The 20,888-nt window shown below is 39.5% G+C and overlaps 1 protein-coding gene across 1 annotated transcript; it reads right to left on the bottom strand.

The window, feature by feature from the left end:
• Positions 1-2: 2 nt before the first annotated feature.
• slc26a6l2 (solute carrier family 26 member 6, like 2) lies at positions 3-14,577 on the bottom strand. The gene is made up of 19 exons (XM_067592406.1): positions 14,236-14,577; positions 13,331-13,470; positions 12,225-12,335; positions 11,939-12,111; positions 11,653-11,817; positions 7,811-7,963; positions 7,551-7,633; positions 6,568-6,715; positions 4,982-5,095; positions 4,784-4,861; positions 4,570-4,665; positions 4,359-4,465; positions 4,203-4,272; positions 2,861-2,953; positions 2,567-2,677; positions 2,113-2,466; positions 1,918-1,972; positions 1,560-1,690; positions 3-1,443 (listed from the first exon to the last, which is right to left on the bottom strand). Exons 1-19 carry the CDS (start codon positions 14,373-14,375, stop codon positions 1,417-1,419), a joined length of 2,349 nt encoding a protein of 782 aa, XP_067448507.1. The 5' UTR covers positions 14,376-14,577; the 3' UTR covers positions 3-1,416.
• Between the last annotated feature and the right edge of the window lie 6,311 nt (positions 14,578-20,888).

Genomic DNA, 20,888 nt, shown 5'->3' on the forward strand with positions numbered 1-20,888 from the left:
TGCAATGTGTTTCTATGGCTCTTTATTTACATGGTCTCATTTGTCCTTTATTCATAACTCTTACAGTAGATATGTACAGATTTTTGTTCAATCACATTAAAAATATTACTCCTCTACACATGTATAAAAAAAACTCCAAGAGACATTTCAAAGACAATTTGCTTTGTAAAGCTTCTAGCTAGAAGTTTAATCAGTTGGTGAGCTCAACTTTGAGCAGCTCACTCTGACAAACAGGAAATATGTGCGTCCTGTAATTTATTTTAAGTTTATTTAATTCACTTGGCATTATTACAGTGGAGTGTTTAACCCAAGAATCAAATAATTAGAGGATTCCTGGCTATCGGTGTTATCTTCAGGTTGAAGCCCTGACATCCTACTGAAAGTCGGCTTAAAAACAGCTTTGCTTTGAGGAAACTAATTTCTCCAATCTATTGAATTGTACATGAATGCACCTGTCATGCAGAACTTCAAAACATTCTTCAACATCGTATATTTTTTAAAGCAAAAAAATAAAAGTCTTTATGGCTTGGCACAAAGCTCTTTTGGTAGCCTACCCAAATTGATGTTGGACATGGGAAATACTACAATACAGTGTTTTGCAAATGCCGGAAGATAATTGTGATATCAGATGATAACATGACACAGGATCCCAGAAATAGAGGGGCACTCAAGATGTCAGGGGAATCAGATGTGTGACTACTGACTATGAACACACCCACACTGTGTTTAAAAGCTGCTGCTCTTTTTAAACGTAACACCTATTTCACAATATGTACAATTCAGATGAGTCTCACAATCTTTTGGAGCAAATTAATGGTAATCTAAGGATCATGAACCCCTCCCAGAGGGAATGGCTCAGCCATATCAATGACAAATATTTACAATTTATTCATTCATCATGGAAGACATTTGCTTTTTTCCTTTCCTAAAAGAACAGGAAGGCCAAGACAGCAGAATATAGACAGTCAGACAGCAGACAGACTCGCACACATGCACACACACCGTCGTTTCACGACAACATCTCTCAGATATGAGTTTCACCTTACAGTCAGCCTTTCACTCCCTCTCTACTCTCTCACACAGGCTATAAATACAGACTCCTATTAGTCCTGTGTTACATTCTCCCACTCAACCCCCGCCCCTTCTCTGTCTCTCACACACACCACAGAGCGAGAGAGCTGCAGTGACGTATTGCTGGCTATCTCATTAGACGATATCATAAAAAGCCTGTTGCCACAGCAACGGCTCCCTGTATTTCCATGGCAACAGGCCGCAGTGTCAAGGTGGTGCATTTTCCCCCGCTGAAGGGGGAGGAGTCAATGACGGCCAATTGTGGGCAATGGAGCAGCCATCAGGATGAGAGGAGGAGGATGAGGAGGAAGATGGTGAGAGTTGGAACAGTCTGACCCCTGCTGGTCACATCCGGGTGCTGCAGATAACATCCTGGAAAAAAAAGGGATGTTGGGCAACGGGTATGAACATTTCTGAATATATTATTGTAATGACAGTGGATAGGAAAAGATGAGGAGTGTAATGAATATGCATGGTGTTAAACTCACGAGGATGAAGTCCGTCTGTTCCTTCCCCTTAAGAATATGGAGCACTGCATCATGAACTGTGACAAACAGCCTGCTCTTTGGGATCGACTCTGAGAAGAAACCTGCCATTTCCAGCTGCTCCACAACACAGGCTGATATTTGAGCACACAGACAGACAGAAAAGCATGCATGACATTAAAGCATGAGAGGAGAAGCATTTTGTGATTATAAAATTAAATATGTTTGACGTTTCTGACAGGGAACAATGTGGCGCCACTGAGGCTGAGACCTTGACGCATTCATTATCTAAAGCTTCAGTGCTTTGACTCCACATTAAGGACATTAACTTTGTCTATGTTTTGTCTGGTGTGCCACTCACCTTGGCAGCCCGCTAGATAGACGTCTATATCAATCTCTCCAAAGTCCCTGAATGTCTGTAAGAAAAATACAGATATCGCTTTATATTTGTTTCTGACGTATATTCTTTCTAAGCATAAAAGCTCTCCTTGGTCACTTATTTACATTGGACAAAATATCTGATGATTCAGTGTAAATATGTGTGGCACACACATACATTTTTCAAGGTCTTCACAGCGACTGTATCCACAAAGCTGGTTGTCGAGATGTCCAAGATGATGCTGTGTGTGCCAGAGGCCCCTCCCTTCTCATCGTCATCTTGGTGTGACACCTGGGTGATGCTATCATCACCATGCCATGCTGTGTCTGAATCTGAGTCTGACATTGCTGTGTCATGTTTGTAGGCCCAGTTTACTTGGCCTTTACTGAAGCCATTTGCAGAGGTTTCTGTCAAGCTTAAGGCTACACCATTCCCCTGACTTTGTCCCTTCAGTCCTGCAGAGACATTTTCCTCATTTTTCTCCTTCAAAGAAAGTGTGCCATTGGACAGGTTGCCAACAGCTTTTTTTTGCTAAAAGGTTGAAAGGGTGGAAATAACTATTAGTGACATTTAAGTTCAAATTCATAATTTACTTGAGGTGTCTTTAAACGTGTCATTAAGGTAATCATACTTGTTTCTTTGCCTCCTTTTTAGCTTTCTTTTTCTCTTTCTCCTGTTCACGCTTCAGCTTTGCGTCTCGCTTCTTCTTCGCTGTCAGCAGCTTCCCGATTTCAATTCCACTCTGCACAAAAAGCCGAACATCACATTAGAGAAAAGAGAAAGTGAGACAAGTATGAGAGAGAAAGCGAGATAATGAAAGCAATTAAGGGTGCTGTAAACAGCAGAAGGGGACTACATCTTGTAATCAAATGCAAGCCTGCACACAAACACACACCCACATTCATGGACACACATGCACACACACCTTCTTTTGCAGGGCCTCCGAGTACATCTCAGCGTTCGTGTAGTAGATAGTTGCGGATGAACGGAAGATTTTAATTCCTGGAATCTCTTTGGCCTGCAGGGACACATCATGAAGAACAGTTCAGAAACTCACACCATGTTCTGCTTTCATCTGCACTTTTTTATGTCTCTCAGGTATTGCTGGACTAAATGGAGCTCTCCTACCAATTATTGATTGCAAGTTGGTATAACTCTATCCACAGTGTTCGTCTTAAAGGGTCAGTTCAACCAAATTTTGAAGTAAAATCATATTAACCCTTAGAGGTATCTAGTAATGCAACTAGTTTTGCTTTTGTTTGCCTTTTTTGTAATTCAAGATTTCTGTTACTACCACAGTTTAATTAATGTGAGTGAAATTTTGTTTGTGGCACACAGCAATGAAAAAAAATCACATTTGAACAAGACTAAGAGTCTACAGCCATGCTCGAAGCTCTGTGAGGCTGTACTTGGGCACAGTGGTGCTATTAGCTAAATGCTAGCATATAATGTTCACCATGTCCACTATCTTAGTTTAGTGTGTTAGCATGATTGCTAAGTAGCACTAAACACAAAGTACAGCTGAGGCTTCAAGCATGTCATTAGTTTTACAGGTATTTGGTCATAAACCATTTGGACAATTTTTAAAAAATACCTGATGATGTTAGTGTATGGAAAATTAATCAATCAGTTCCAATTCATCGTGAGGGGGGCATGAATGTCTGAACCAAGTTTCCATCCAACAGACACATTTCACCCAAAACTACAAATGTAAACCTCCGTCAGAGTTAGGATTCGTCATCTGGGAACCATGAATGTGTAAAAAAATAAATTGTGCCAATCCATCTAGTAGATGTAAAAATATGATTAGTGAAAACTCTGAATTGCTGGAGGCTCTACATGAGGGGGATTGGTCCTTTGGGTGCCATGAAAATCTGTACCAAAGTTCATTGCAATCCATCCAGCAGTTGTAGTTGTTGAGAATTTCAGTCTTTTCAGACCGACTGCCCTACAGAACAACACTGCCATCCCTAGAGCCATACCACTAGCATATCATAAACATCGACAACTACATGGAAATGGTCCCTCTGAAAACTGTTGACAAGGAGCTCTGAAGATTATTAAACTTGGACATTGTTTCTGGAAAGACATTCATCACTGTTTTAAAAGGTGGCAGTAGAATTCTAAGAGGCAGATATCTCAGAAATAATAAAACCAAAGCTATCTACCTACTAAATGTTTCTTCATAATTTGGGTGTATTGACCCTAACTTTCAGTGGATCAATATAGTACTGAGGATCTTTCTTTTATTACTAAAACATTCTTACCTCCTTGTAGGTGTCTACATCCAGATACAAGTCAGTGCCCTTCACTTGGCCTAAGATAGAGTAGCGGGGCCTGAAAGATGTTAAAATTACAAAATTACTCCTCTGAAAATCTCATCAGAATATCATATTTATTTATACTTAATGTTGTATAGTTACAGTTGCGTTCTGAAGATGAAAGTGAGCATGGAAAAGCCAACGGAGACAGCCAGACCCAAGTCCAGGTTGAGCAGGACAGTGCTTGTGAATGTTACCAGCCACACCATCTACAGGGCAGCAAAACACCGACAGTCAGCGGGGTCAAAAGTACTAAACGGTTCACACGGTATTTAACTGAACAGAACGGCCCTTAAAGAGGATTTAGTCTTACCAAATCAACCTTGTTGGTCTTCCACAGTTGAGGCAAGTCCTCGAACTGCTTAAACATTCCTTTCAAGTTCACGAACACTATTGTAGATAAGACAGCCTGAGAAGCACACACACAGATGTATTCACGTATACACACATCCTTATTTGCTATTAAATAGCTTACCAAGAGACATACTGATCATTAGAGAGGAATAATAGAGGAATCAGAGTGTTACCTTGGGGAGGTCCTCAAAGAGAGCACCTATTTTCAAAACCGTGATCAGCACAATGACGGACGAAATCACTCCTGCAACCTGACAAAACACACACAGACACACACACACTGTACAATAAATGACTAAGCTGAACGCAAGAATAAGATGTAATCAGAGATATTTGTGCTGTTAGTGACAGATGTGTTTTTGTGTGTTTACCTGTGTCTTGCCCCCTGTGCTCTCCTGGACGAGGCTGCGAGACAAGGAGGAAGTCACAGAGTAACACTGAAAAAAGCCGCCAATAGTGTTACTGAGACCGACAGCAACCAGCTCCTAGAAAAAAAAAAAAGCAAAACAGACACAACATTTCAGTTGAAAGTAATAAAACGCACCTACAGGTTTGACATTTATAGTTGAAGCTATTAATATGTGACTTTGGTCAACCTATGTCTGGACTCTTCAGTTCAATAACATCAGTATACTGTTCATTTACTTCATGGTCATGTCAACACATCACTGACACGTTGAGAGCGGTGCCAAGCATATTTAAGGTACACCTAATGCATAAAGCTTGTTTGGCATTAATGATTTAGCAGGTCAGCTCTTAGAGGCTCTGAGTGCTCTCAGCCTGTCTCTCTCCAGAGCAGAATGATCTCAGTCACATGCCTCTGCAAATGTGTGTATGTATGAATAAGTCTGTGTGCAATAAACAAGAATAAGAGATTTAAAAAAAAAGGAGAAGTAGAGAGTGTATGGGTTACTAGAGGTTCTGACTTTTTATGCATCTGTTTTCAAGGGAATATTAATCATTTTTCCAATAAAGTGAAGCCATGACCTGATGTACTAGCAAAAAGAAGACAGCACAGTTCAATCTCAGGCTGTGGTTTGGCAAAGAGCGAATAATCAGATGAGAAAAACTTTGCTTCCCTATCTCCATTTTATTCTAACAACATTTAAACACACCTCATTAATTTTCATCTGATGGATATCATGTAACCCAAACTGATATTTGATCTATCTTGTGCACATAAACTGCAAAAAAATAAAACCGCAACTATGCATGTCGGCCATGTATGTGTGGAAGGAATCATTTGTCACATGATGTTATGCACTGGGAGATGTTTGAGGCATTATAACATTTGGAAATGGACTTATATAATTACTGGCTTAAATGCATCTTTGGCCAGCTCCTTAAGAGCTTTGGGTGATCCAATTTCAGTCTGTCATTACTATTGGGATATAATCCAGACGTTCATGATGCATTAAATGACTTTAGATGAGGAAATAAGAGGAAACCTCTTTTCTTTTTTTTGCCACGCTGACAGTAAAATAAATAATCTGCTCTTTGCAGCTTTAGAAACAAAAGACAGCCATGATTAAAAAGATTTTGTCAATTTAGTAATTAGTATGGCATAAAACCATTTTTGTTGTTGCTTTTGTCACGCTGTCATGGCTGCAATTTGAATCTGAACAGAAAGAATTTACTGCTTTTGTAATTCATGCCAAAAAATACCTGAATTAAATTGATTTAAACAGAACTGAGTGACACAAACAAATAGATGTACAAAAAAACAACTCTGCTGCTGGGTGCAGCTTGATCCAGGTCGACTTGAGTAATTTTTCCACTGAAATGACAGTCACCTACTGTGATTGAACAGAGTAAAGTCTAATATTAGCCCAAGTCTGAGTCAGACAGGAACAGAGACTCCAAGTATAACTCTCACAGTTGTTTGTGAGTGTGTGTGTGTGTGTGTTTGTGTGTGTGTGTATGCACAAAGGCTCATGCGTGTTTGCCTATGCCTCACCTGGTTGCTATCCACCTTGTAGCCATGTTTGAGGGCAAATGTTTTGCCCAGAGAAATATTGATGGCATAGCCCACAATGGCAATAGCAAAAGCATCGCCGATCACCTGTGAGAACAAAGTCGCATCAGGAGCACGAGGGGCCTTGAGCCTGGAGCAGGAGGACAAAGTGAATGGTTCAGGCTTTTATAACTGTTATCTTGTGAAGCACACAGAGTCTTCACACACACAGCCCACTCTACAAACAGCTCAGGGCATTAGGGCAACTTGCATATTTGCTGCGGCTGTTAAAACATCTTGATAGTAAATGTAATGGAACTAATAAGCTTCTTGCAAGCTGCTTTCTTGACCTAAATGTTGATGTGACTGTCTCCAGCAGCATGTGCAACCTTTTGTTGAATCCAGTCTTGCCCTTATAGGCTGTGTGTAGCCTGTTGTTACTGTTAAATACTGTATCTCACACATTCTGCAGCTGGCAAACACATGAACTTTCTCAATACTTTAGAGACGCCCAAACCCTAATCCTTACCAAAAAATGACTAAGCCAGAATTCAAAAGCTGTTGGTTATCTAAAATTAAAGACAAACACAAGGAAAGCTCGGAGTAGCTTTTATATGTATTACAATAATCTGCACTTATATCCTACGTTTACACATCTCTGTATCTTGCCTTCTGGGGGAAATTCAACCCACTTATTGACCTTTTCCACCACAGGAGCTTTTCCAGGAATCTTTTTTAGAAACTCACACAAACATACACTGTGACCCTTTGTTGCTTTGTAGGGTGTGTTACCGTTACTATGGCTTATCAAAAGCTCCACATACAGTATCTGACAACCAGGAAATTTGGTGCATTCCTATCTGTGTTCTTGTAAACAGTCTTGCACTGACAGCTGTCCTGTCTCTCACCTCTCGCCCTTTTGTGTCTCTTTCTGTTTGGTACAAAAACACATTTGTAACATTTCAAACTCACAAAGATACACTTACCCACTGGGAATCTCTCCAACCACGTCGATGTTGTAGTCACTAGTAAGTCCACAAAAGTGGGTGATGATTGTTGCTGCAATGATCTGATTAAAAAAAAACAAAAAAACAAAGGCACAAGGAATGTTGGTTCAGTATGTGAGGTAAATTATTACTTTACCTCTTTTTGGCAACAATCCCAGTCCAGAGTGATCACTGTGGTTAAGATGCCCCCTGCTGGACTATCAGAGGAACACATATGTTGAACAAGATGGAGTACTCACCACTATGAGCTCTATTGGGATAGGCATAGGCAGCTTCTGTCTGTAGCAGGCATTGAGTTCTTTGACTACAATGAGAACAGTGAGCGCCACCAGACTGACCACCAACTCCGGCACCTTAGTCTGAGGTAGCAGCCCGCAAATATCCAACAGAGTCTGTGGGGAGAAGAGTGGTGGACAGTGGATCAAGTTAATGCACATGTAGTCTAGAAAGCAACAAAGTGTCCACAGGTTTAATGGTGGTCTTCCTGCTGGTTTCACCATCTTGCTGCACCAAAGTAGAAGGAGTGGGTAAAATTATAGAAATGTCCGTAACACTTTATGGTAACATACCATGTAAGATTTGTAAGAAAGCAAACATTTTTGGCAAAGACAGACAGGATATATATGTACAACTATGACTGGAGAGTTTTTTTGTTTTAGCTTGTCCCTTTAACTGCAGATTTAACTATGAAGAAGACATGAACATCATTAATAACTCACTTTCCCAGAGCCCTTAGTTGCTATTCTCCACCAGTCCACCAGATGTCCTCAGACCTCTCTCCTTGCTTTCCAGATCCTGCCACTCCCATCTGCCCTGCAGTCACTACAATCGCCTCATTCCCCTCACTCGCCCATCTCCCCACTGGCACCTAATCCCCTCATCAGCCACTTACTTCATATACAGGCCCAGATCCTTTGTTCCCTTGTCAAATTTTTGTTGTCATGTTGCTTTTTGTCAGTGCTTTCTAGCTTCTGTTTTCTTTTACCTGGACCTTTAACATATCAGCACCTGCTTGCCTGTCTTTTCCGTCTCTCATCCCTGCACCTCTGTGGAATTAATACTACTACTGTTTGGACTGTTTGGACTTGTCAGCGATGCCTGTGAGCTTTTGTATCCTCATTTTTGACAATGAACTCGCTGAACTGTCCCTGCCTGTCTCTATAGTCTGCATTTGGGTCCTTCCTCTGCTGCCTACTACAAACCAACCTACTGCGACACCCTTCTTGTTTGCTCTTTGTTAAACTTCCAGCTGTGTGTCTTGTAAGTAAGATTCATCGTGATTCAATTATCACACATCATTTCTGTTGAGATATTTGATGGATGTTAATCATTTTGTGCAAAGCTTAAACCATGAGATATTGAGATTAACAATACTTGTGCCTACTGGTGCACTGTGTTTCTGTCACTGATTACCATAATTTCCGAAACTTTTCCCTGTGCCACATTAACACAGTTTTGCAGTGTTTGTGACTGATGCTTCAGAAATTCAGACAGCAATTATCCAGCCTCTTTGTACCTTTGTACCTAATGTTGCTTTGAAAACTCATTTTGACAAACAGTTATAGTTTATTCTAATGGGCCTTTTTCAAGGAAAGCATTTTGACATATCACAGTAGGAAAAGCACAGTTGTAAATAATAAAATCAATAATGGCTGTATTCCATGTAGCTCCTTCGGTCTCAAGGCCCTGGTGTTGTGCATGCTGTCACACAGTTATGGTTGACTGGGACACTTGAATAGAACATAAAACTGAGCCATCGTTTGTTATTCATAACACATGTGCTTTTCCTACCATGACAAGTCAAAATGTCTGCTGTGAAAAAGATCATCCTTATATGAAGTATAAGTTGCAATTCCATATGGTAAAATGTGCTTCTCAGGACTGTGTGGGTGTATATAAACTGGGCCTCACATTGACTGACAAACTCCTCACTCTCCTGTTATATTGCACCTGTTAGGATGGAACAGTTTACACCTTTATGGTAAATATTTTTGCATAGCATTAGTGACATTATGTAATTCCCTGCATAACTCCACCGAACTTCAACCTGAGCAGAGATCTGATCAGTCGGAGTAATTGTGTAATAAAATTAGTATTAGCTCTTGTTTATTTGAGTGCAAGTACCTCGAAAATGCAATCAAGCTGTAAAAGTCATAGTTAGTTACAAGTTTAATATAATTATATAATTATATAATATAATTATATAATAGTTTTTTGAGACAGTTCTGTCTGTTTGTTTTGTTATTGTGTGCTTTAACCTGTTTATCTGACTTGAAGATCTGCCAATTTACGGTCTCCCCTAAGGAGCTCAATGAAATAAACTTTTTCTTCTTGTCTTTTTTATCCTTGACAATTTGATTATGTTGGGAATGGGTGATTGCAGGCTTTTATTTTTGTCAAAAATGTCTAACTTAAAGAAACCTCTGACAGTCCCGACATAAACTAAACATTATCAAGTTTTATTTACTGTAGAGCAGTTGTATTATCATGTAATGTGTATTTATGTCCACCCACTGTGGGTCTGTCAGTAAATCTCTGGGGTCCCATTTATAAAACAGTGAGTAGGATCTATACTAAAAGTGAAGGTGCACACAAAATGGCGTGCGCCAAAAAATAATAATATTTATATAACAGTCCGTACGCACGAATGCAAGCATATTTCCCTTTACAATGCACAGTTCACCTGGAAAGATGCACACGTGGATCAGCCTCATATCCAGCCCTCTACACGCCCACATTCAATCATAAATGGTCAATGCAAAATTATTCATGAATACTGATTTACCTGTGTTTCTTTCGCCAGACCAATCAGTCTCTTTTGAGATGCCTAACCAATCAGTGTCGAGAGTCAACGCACGTGCCCTTTCGCTCTCTTGAGCTCGGTAGCTGCTGAGGAAGGACCGCAACCGTCGTGAACGGACTTTTACTGTTTTATTTCCCCGTTTTCGGACTTATTGAAGTATTGAATTTATGTGTGTAACCAAAGAACAACCATATACAACTTCAATAAACATTCCAGTGGATCGTAAAGTCATACATCTCTGCTAAAGTTCTCACCACACCCTGCAGCGGCCTGTAGTTAACCAGTTTTAAGTAGTTTTTACACCACACACTCAATATCATATCTAAAAATACAACAAACACTGCATTCATTATATTTACTCCAAAATCCAGCATACAGGTGTTCCTCTAATTTACACAGTCCATATACGAGTGCAGGAGGTCAAGATATGCTGGTGACTGGAGAACGTGTGTGTGGCAGCCACCGCAGTGTCTCCAGTGTGCTCTGCGCCTGACAGCACAGTCATGTTCACACAAAAACTATTTGAAAACTAAAATCATACCTGGTGATATATGCACAGTATTGGAAGATATTAAAATTAGCCTGCAATTAGCGCTCTATTCTGCAATTATTTTGAAGTTACGTTTGATGTAATGTTGGATTTCTACAACCGATGATGATAATTTCATCAGTCATTTGATGTGGTTGAGGTGTAAAGGAATCATTATATTCACTCTTAATATCGGGGAAAGAAGAGCAAGACTTTCTTGAATCCTGCCACTTGCAACATCCTGATATCATTGATTTCAGCAGCTGCTGTGCCGCTTCTCAGCTGAGCCTCCCCTCTGCGCTCCAGGTGAGACAGCGCTGATTAAATGTTTAGCGGACTTTGATTTAAGGTTTGAGCTTGCTTCTATCTTTTCAAACTGAGATGCTTATGTAATAGTTATGGCTCATTACATCTGCAATCACAGACACTGCTGGTTTGAATGTTTATGATAGTGTAGGTTTATAATTAACGTTTGATATTAAATGAATTATATGTGTGAGAGGATTAATATATAATATGGCTTCAATTCACCACCACACCATCTGCATCGCCACTCTCCAAAATGTTTGTATGCGTGGGTGAGAGTTTACGTAGCCTACAGGTGCGCACATTCTCCCGTAAAGTTTGTTTTTATAGATCAAATCTTTTGTGTTGGAAGTTGCTTCCTTCAGCCCCCGTTTTGTGCGTACGCACTGGTTATAAACGAGATCCCAGGTGTGTATGAATTGTGTAATACATGACATACTCACATAAATCAGGGAGAGAGGACCAGTGAAGCGAGACGGTTTGACTCCAAACACGTACTTGAGCTGGGAGACGCACACATGACATGCAGATCCTGTGGTGTAGCCACGAACCAGCGGCTCAGACAGGTAGGTGACCACGAAACCAAACTTCACCACACCCAACAGGATCTTAGGAGGGGTAATGAGAGAGACAGTTAAGCAAAAGTAGAAAATATTCATCAAAATTGTTGCTTAGCGCCTCAATACATTTCAGTTTGGCAAAAATGGACAAACACACACAGACACACACCTGAAAGATTCCTGACAGGACTGTGAGGGCGCATGCTATCTGTACTCTGTAGGCATCTCGTTCATCAATGTCCACATCTGATGTCCCATTGGTGCCATTTACCATAAAGTTACTGTCTGGTGCCAGCCTCTCCGTCACACTCCCAACCATGATACTGATCACAGCAAACGTACCTGAACATAAAAAACACAAACGCACACATATTTATGCACAAAGACTATCCGTGTTGCCATCACCTTTTTTTCTTTCAATTCTTTCATCCACCTGCACACACTTTCTCACTCACCAATGGAGATGTGTCTGGAAGTACCAAAGATGAAGTAGATCAGCACCGGGTAGAGGGAGGTGTACAGGCCAAACACGGGGCGAAGAGAGGCCAGGAGAGCATACGCCATCCCTGGGGGCAAAAAAACAGTCAGTTGCCCAAATTAACATAGAAACAGGTTTTGCTTGCTGTAATCATTCCTCCTGGTCATACTGATAAAAGTTAAGAGTTTATCTGAAGATAATACGAGGCTTCTGAGTTAGTCAAATAAAGTGGATCTCTTCCACAGTTACAGTTTTAGTAAACCGTTCCCTCTTTGTGTCTCAACAGTGTTTTCCTGTTTAGTTATGGTTGAAGGATTGTAACAGAAAGAGGAAATTTGTCACTAAAAGACTAACTCTTAAAGATATTGACTTGATTTGACTTATTTGGACAGCTGAAGCCTCATATTATCTTCAAATAAACTTTGAAATATATTTTTGTACAGAAAGAGGCTTGTGGATTTTGGCCCCCATCGCTTACATTGAAAGTGCATTATGAAGGGATCTCTTAATAGTCGGTATGGACAGGAGGAATGATGACAGCAAGAAAAACATGTGTCAGTGTTCATTTGGCTGCTGACTATTGTTTTAAGACAGACTTTAAAAAATGGGAACCTTAGCTTAGCATAGAGACTGGAAACACATGTAAACAACTAGCCTGGCTCTGTCCAAAGGTAACTTAACAACCCCAGGAAGTCACTGCACCAGGCCAAGAAATAGTCTGGCACATATTGGCCCCCATAAACCACATTTTTTTTGCTCACACCAGTTTTTGTACAGACTAAATGAACAAAAAACATGTTTACAGTCAACTTTAGTAGTACTATAAAGTGGATTTTGTTACCTTTGGACAGAGGCAGGCTAGCTGTTTCCCATTGTTTCCAGTCTTTATGCTAAGCTAAACTAAGCATCTCTTATCTGTAGCTTCACCATAATGACCTGATGAATATGACAGTGTTATCGATCTTCTTATCTAACTCTTGGCAGGAAAACGAATAAATGCAAATGACAGGTTTGCTATGTTTGTAAGTTGCAATGTAGGTAAACTTCAAGCTCGCTCCACTGTACACATTCACACATACAAACCCTGCGGTAGATGCATGATGCCCACACTGCAGCCAGAGATCAGGTCTCCCAAGGCATTTTCTCTGATGGAGTACTTAGGCAGCCAGCTGAGCACAGGCACCCAGCTCTGCGCTGTCTTTTTCACCCTGGGCACCGAACACCTGTGACAGTCAGTCCAGAAATACACTCACTGAGTATCTAATACTGAAGTCACTTAAACACACAATTTCACATCCAAATTTTTCACTGAGTGGGGAGACTGTGTGTCTACCTGCAAAGTCACCTAGAAAACATGTCTGAAGTTTTTAGCTTTAAAGTAGCAATTGTAAAAAACAACTAAAGTATCATCAAATGAGACATGAGAGTTGTAACACCTGCTACAGTTATTATCAGTCGGCCTTGTAAAACAGTGGCCCACTGGATAACACCAGCATGTCGTTATGCTACTCTTCACTACATATGACAGATTCAGTGTTGTAGTGAGCTGAATATTAAAATAGAAGTCTGCATAAACAATATTTTGCCTAGAAACACAAACTGAATCCTCCTCTGCTGAAATGTTACAAGATCTCCATTCATTCATTGCAATAATTGAACTGGAAACATTTGGTCTTAAAATATGTCATGTGCTGTTGTGATAGGTTAATATTTATTTAAGAGTCTTATATGATGTATCAGAAGTTATTATTGAAGCGTCCAACTAAAACTAAATAAAAGTGTGAACTCATCAATCGTCATTAAATGACTCAGATGAAACTGTTGGTCAGTCTTTTTTTAATCATCCCCATCATGCTTTCACACACAAACACATTTACAAGCATGCAAAACTACATTCACACCTAAACACATCCTTTTTGTCAGTATGCATCATTGTGTATCTAGTTTTATAATCTGCCTGCACACCTGACTCTCATCTCTATATTTACCTTAGGTACTCTTTCACATTATCGCCCAGGGTTGATTTTTCGGTCCATGTTCCTTTTTGTGCCACTTCTTCCAGACGTAACTCACTCAGAACCTCCCGTCGCACAAAATACTTCACGGATGAACATTCCTTGTCCTCCATGTCAGCGCCTGTTTGACCAAATTCAGCAGACACTTTGTGAAGCTGATGTCTTTCTCAGCTCCTTCTTTTCTGCCTGAGGGTCCTCTTGAATGGAAAGGCCAGTTACAGTTGCACAAAGACAAACGCCGTGCAGTGAGAGTGAAGCCTCCTCACTGTTCTATACTGATTGACAGTGCTTGTTTTTTGGACTGTGGGAGTGACTGTCCCTTTCCTGCCCTTATAAGAGAACAACCCCCCCATACACACACCTGAGGTAAAGTGTGTGTGTGTGTATGTGTGCTTTTTTTGAATGAAACCCTATGGTGGTTAAGTTAATTAAAACATCAGTTGAAAGGTTGAACTTTGGTAAACTGTAAAAACTGGTAAAACTTGATGTGAGTGGCACACTGAAACACACACACACACACACACACACACACACACACACACACACACACACACACACACACGCACACACAGATGCATGTGAGAACACACACATCTTATCTTTATGGCTGCTTTGCTCACCCAGGAGATAAAGTAGGAATAGTTTCATTGTCAGCAGCAAAGTCATGACATATTGTGCCACTGGCATTGCCCAATATGTTTTATGGAATTTAGCAGTCCACATTTTTTTTCAGTGTTCACTGAGACTAAAATAAGTCCACTCTGCTGATAACCAAAAGGAGACCCTTTTCCTTAACTGAATCAAATGGTTCAGTCTCTCTCATACCTGTGTCTTTACTACTATTTAAATTGCGTCTGTACTGCCAGTTTTTGTCTTCTTGTCATCTGTGAATAAAGTGACCACTCGACATGATAATTTTCTAATCACAGGACACTATAAATATACTGTAAGGTCACTTTCAGTCACACATAACATGTTAAGTGTCAATACTAAATAAAAAGAATTTGTACTTCTTACTAGACATTGAAAACAGAATAAAAAAAAGAAAACACATTCTCAATATAAGAACAAATTCAGACCTGCACAGATCATATGATCCTACACTTTATGTGCATATGTCTGTCTATATTTAAAAAGGACCTTATATAACATTCTAACCTCAAAACTTGGTAGAGAAAAGCACCAAGTTATATTTACCTTTGAACCAGGTAACCTTAAAACACAAATTCATCAGTCACCCTCCTGACAGGCTCCTTCAAATCATCTATTTATGTTTACGTTGAGCTGGTTAACGTTTAATAGGGTCTTAATAGGGTCAAAGTGACTTTCATTATTGATTGAGGTTTATCTTGTTTCTCAGAATGTGAGAAAAGGGGCAGCATACTTTGAAACGTAAACAGAGAGGTGATGGATGTTTGAGACAAGTAGGTTCAAGCTGGATTACCTAGTTGCAGGAGAACTCTAAATCTGATCAGGATCCCATTGATACATACATGAGCAGTTTGTAGCCCTCTGACAGCAAACTGCCTTTGTTGCCTTTGACAAAATGCAGTATTTTTCCTATCCACTCGAAATCTTAAACCTTTTGTAGATTCTTTTTTTTCACTCTCTAGCATTACTATTTCCCTAGATCGCACCCTACAGTCAGCATATTAGTGATTCTTACTTGACAGTACACATACAGCAGGTTTTCTGCACATCATTGTGATTGTCTCAATCCTGTCACTGTCCTGTTTTTTCTGTCTTTGTCGTGTTGTTTCTTGTGGTCCCTGGCCTTCTGGCCTCCTGGCCTCCTGTGCTCCTCCCCAGCCTGCTCTTCCCTCCACACCTGCCCTGAATCAGCCTCTTCAGCCCTGCCCTGCTGCCAGTGTTTCCCCCAGCCAATCAGCTCCTTGCCTATTCTCCTGTTCACCTTTTCTCTATTTCTTCGTTAGTTCAGTTTGTATTTAAGTGCCGTGGTTCGGTTCAATCTTTGTTGGATCATTCATTCTGTTTTATTTCACTTTGCCTGCACTTCTGAGTTCTGTCCCCAAGTTGGGTAAATAAATACTGATTCTTCATTTCCGTCTCCTGCATTTTGGTCCACCTGCTCCACTCCTCGTAACAGCGATATCTTTAATGTTTTACACTTTATGTGTCATCTTCAATGGTTGATGTTTTAATGATATTTTACAGATAAGGAGTTGTTGATGCCAAAGGCAAAATGTCCTCTCCAGTGGACAGTCAAGTTGCATAATGGTATGTTAATGTATTTTATTCTTGAATAAATTTGAGCAGCTGATACACACAGTTTCTGTAGAGGTATTTTCAGTTCATTCATTCATTACAAAGCCAGATTAAAAACTCAAGTTCCATTTGCATTGAATATGTGTATGTATATTTATGTTATTTCAGATTTTACTATGACCTTATATATGAACCTAGTCCCGGATTTTGTATTTTCTGTTGACCACTGACAGAAAACTCACTAATACAGGCCCAACGTGTTTCATATAAAGGAACAACTGTCTCACAAAAGGAGATTTCACTTCTTTGACTGAAATGACTAACAGTAATAGATCAGTGTTTGGTGTAACAGGGAACATTCTTGCACATATTAACCCTGGCCTGTGTCACACACATGTAAATGTGTGCTGTTAAAACTTGTTTTGATGACCAACTAGACCTGAAAGGATAACTAGAGAGAAGAAGAACACAACGTACATTCAACACTCAAGCTATTGCCCAAGCCCATTAAACAAAGTAAGATAAATGATTTTATTTTTAGTTGAAGACTGGACTAATTTTAGCAAAGAACATTTCTAGTCATTGAAGCTGTTAAAAGTGTTGACAGGATTAAGCATCATATTAGCAGCAGGACTATGAATGTTTAAATTGCAAGACACCAGAATATTTAAGGTAACAGAGACCAGAGTAAGTTCAGTCAGCGGGCAACATCTGCTGAGACTGAGCAGCACAAAAGCGTTATAAAAAAAAAACTATGTATGCATTTGCTCCTCAGGATATTGACACATATTATGAAAAATAAACTCCCCGCTATCTTGTGACTGATGTGCCATTAACTCTATTTAGACTTCCAAATATAGGATCTTGTTTTCCTCTTATCAATAGGTAAATAGCAAGATAAATCCTTTAACTGCTGGGATGAAGAGGTGAGGGGTTTGATAACCTGCTGGGATGTATAGATTTCCGTGTGGGCAGAAAGGCAAAATCTGTTCTTTTCCAGACCTACTTCTTAAAAAAGGTTTAATTTGAAGATATAAGTGTATTTGGGACATTGACTTGACATTATGTTGATATCAGAACAAACAAAAAGGCTAATTTCACTTATACAGCAATTTTCAAAACAGAAATTACTAAGTGCTATATGAGAAGAAGAAAAGGAGAAAGAGGGGGATAACAGCATATCTTTGAGGCTGGTCTTAGGTGGTAGCACTAAACACAAAGTATAGCAGATGGTTATGTCATTAGTTTTGCAGGTATTTGGTCATAAAGCAAATGATTGAACAAACAAAATATGAAAAGTTAAAGGATCATCAAAGTTATTACACTTCATCCTGAGGGGGACATGAATGTCTGTACAAAATTTCATGGCAATTCATCCAATAGTTCTCGAGACATTTTACTTAAAACCATAAATGTGAACCTCACATTGGCGCTCAAGGAAAAGTCAGAGGATCACCAAACTCCTTCGGATTGTCTGTGAACTATGAGTGTCTGTATAAAATGTTGTCCCCATCCATCTGTTCTAGATGATATATAGATGAGATATTTCCTTGAATAAGTGATAAGTGACAGTGATAAGTAAATTATGACCTGCTGGTGATAGTAAAGGAAAAGTCAGTGGATCACCAAAGTCAGTAGCATTCATCCTCCAGGGACTTTGAATGTTCGTACAAAATTTCATGGCAATCCATCCAATAGTTGTTGAGATATTTCAGTCTGGACCAAAGTGGTAGACTGACCAACAGACAGACATTGTGATTCAGCTAGAAACAAGGAGAATTAAGTGTATAATGTACAAAATAAAAGTTATTAAATCAAGAAAAAAGCTAAAGAAAATTATGTATTGGATGCTTGAACCTGCCTAATGCCCATTCAAAATGCTATAAAATGATTCAAGATGTGCTTCTATGTGCTTACATTAATTGATATTTGTTGAGAAAATTAGCAATTTGCAAATTTGACTGTTTTTTAAAGCGATTTTAGCCAGTTTCACTTCATCAGTGAATTCAGATCCATTCTTTGTGAACTAAGGCCTCCCACACAGTTGGTCAAAGGTCCTGATGAAGAGTTGGGATCAGAGCTGGCAGTGTGACAACACTGTCTCTGACACATGCAAGTGAGAACATTTCACACGTGGAGGCATGTTCCTATATACAGCCTGACCAGGTGTCACTGATTAATCCGCACTGCCTACCGTAAGGACCACATTGTTTTGCTCGAACTGTTGTGTAATACAGTATGCTAAACTGTGAGTGGAAATATTGTTAGCCTGAAATAACACTGTACTGAGATTTGTCACCTCCAATAACCTGTCCAGGAAGCAGACACACCACCTGTCACAGTTGGACTGTCTCTAAAATGTGCATTGTCATGTGCATTGTGTGTTTGTGTTTGTATGCATGCCGGACTGTGTGTGTTCAGTCGTGCTCTTCATCACTTGTCCCCTATAAATTGTAGCATCAGACGTTAGCCTTTAGCTGTTATTTCATAGATTTGAACAAAGGTGCATGCAGCTGCTGAATCAAAATTGGCAGCAAACAACAGTATAACTATAAAATCTTCTCTCAGACATACTGTAACTGCGGGCACGTTTTGAGGTTGATAACACCGCATAATAAAATATATTGAGTGTTGTGGACATGTGGAAAGGTTTGCGCTCTTGACTCCGTCCTTACCAAGAAGTGTTATCAAGAGGGTTTAGCTAAGGTGAGGAGTCCCTTCAGATAATTTCTTTATCTTCTTCACAAGGCCCTTTATGTGGATGGGTTGACCTCATTAACCTCTTTCCTAGTTCTTGTTCTGTGTTCTCCATGTTGCCATTATATTTCCTGCATTCTAACTATACTTTGGGCAAGCTGTCCTCACTTAAAACAGTAGCTTTATGTTCATATTGTTCATCTTTGCTTTGCTTCTTTGTCTTTTGTAGTCTCATGTGTATTCTCGTGTATGTTTATTCTTGGAGCTGTGAGCATGAGAGCTACTGAAAATCCAGTGATTAATGATCTGTATGGTTCTTCATACTTTACCAGTAAAGTTTATTCTAGTTCTGATTGTGATTAATGCTTCATAAGCCATGCCAAGTTTGTGTAAGCAAGCATATCAAACTGTTTTTTTAATGTTTTTGCGCATATACATGGATGTATATACAGATTTGTGGACACATAAGTGTGTTTTTTCATGCACAGTAAATGTATTGTCTATATATTCATTCAGATACCCTTGTAGACCTTTTGCACACACTCACACACAAGTTGATGAGTCATCTTCTGCCTCATAGCAGCTGTCTTATGATCAGCTATGATTACTGACTTAGCTCAGAAACATTTCCAGAATCATAGGCTTTCTCTTTCAATCTGACTCAGAGAAACTCATGCATGCATTTGTCATGAGCAGGCTTGATTATTGCAACTCTCTGTTAATGGGTCTTCCAAACAAAATAATTCATAGATTACAAGTTATCCAGAACTCAGCTGCACAAGTTCTAACCAATATTAAAAGATCAGACCATATAACTCCAGTCCTCCAGAACCTTCACTGGTTACCTGTTGTTTTCAGAAGGCAATTCAAAATCCTCCTTTTGGTTTACAAAGCACTTGCTGGTCTGGCTCCACAGTACATCTCAGACATGCTGTCAGTTTATAACCCCAGCTGATCTCTCTGGCCAAAGGTGGAAATCTCCTCCATGTGTCTGGAGTACTCTCAGTACTTTCAAAGTCTGATGAGATGGCATTTGGTATTTATGCCCCTAAAGAATGGAACAATTTGTCTGCTGAACTTAGACTTGCCCCAACACTGTGTGGAGCATTTTCTTAAACATACCATATTTGTATAGTATGTTTGTTTGTATGCATGTGATTTAATATGTATGTATGCATGGATGTTTCTGTTTATTTGCACATGTTTGCTGTTTCTTTTTATGTAAAGCACTTTGAACTGCTTTTGTATGAGATGATGCTAAATAAATGAATATAAATTTAATTGAATTGGATTGAATTTGAATCAATAGACTATTTAAATGTCTAGAATTACAGAGTCTGTAAGCTTTGCTCATGATGGGTCTATAACTGAAAGGTTAATGTTTTTTTCACATTGGATATGACATTTATTCCATCCCCTTTTGCATCCAAAGAGTCTCTACTCATTTCTTCCAGAGTACAGGCTGTTTCTCTATTTAATGGGCAAGTCAGGTACCTGATAACATCATGCTTCTTATTTGTTTCAAACAAATTATAGAGAAAATTGCATGTCTTTCAGAACCCACTAATAATAAGGGGTGAAACCTTGTTTGAATGATCATAAAGACTGTTTGCCCAGCCACTTGTGGAAACCTGAACAGACCAACAGCACGATTAGCACTGGCTGGTCTATTTTAAACCTTTTCACTAGTGAGCATGCTATTG

This window comes from Thunnus thynnus, chromosome 6 (assembly GCF_963924715.1).
Source record: "Thunnus thynnus chromosome 6, fThuThy2.1, whole genome shotgun sequence".
NCBI classification, from domain to species: Eukaryota; Metazoa; Chordata; class Actinopteri; order Scombriformes; family Scombridae; genus Thunnus; species Thunnus thynnus.

Coding starts and splice junctions, on each gene's coding strand:
- slc26a6l2 (XM_067592406.1), bottom strand. CDS start 14,375: ATGGAGGACAAGGAATGTTCATCCGTGAAGTATTTTGTGCGACGGGAG. Junction 7,964..11,652: donor GTCCTCTCTCCCTGATTTAT/GTGAGTATGTCA, acceptor TTCTCCCCACAG/ACTCTGTTGGATATTTGCGG. Junction 1,973..2,112: donor CTGTGAAGACCTTGAAAAAT/GTATGTGTGTGC, acceptor TTTTTCTTACAG/ACATTCAGGGACTTTGGAGA.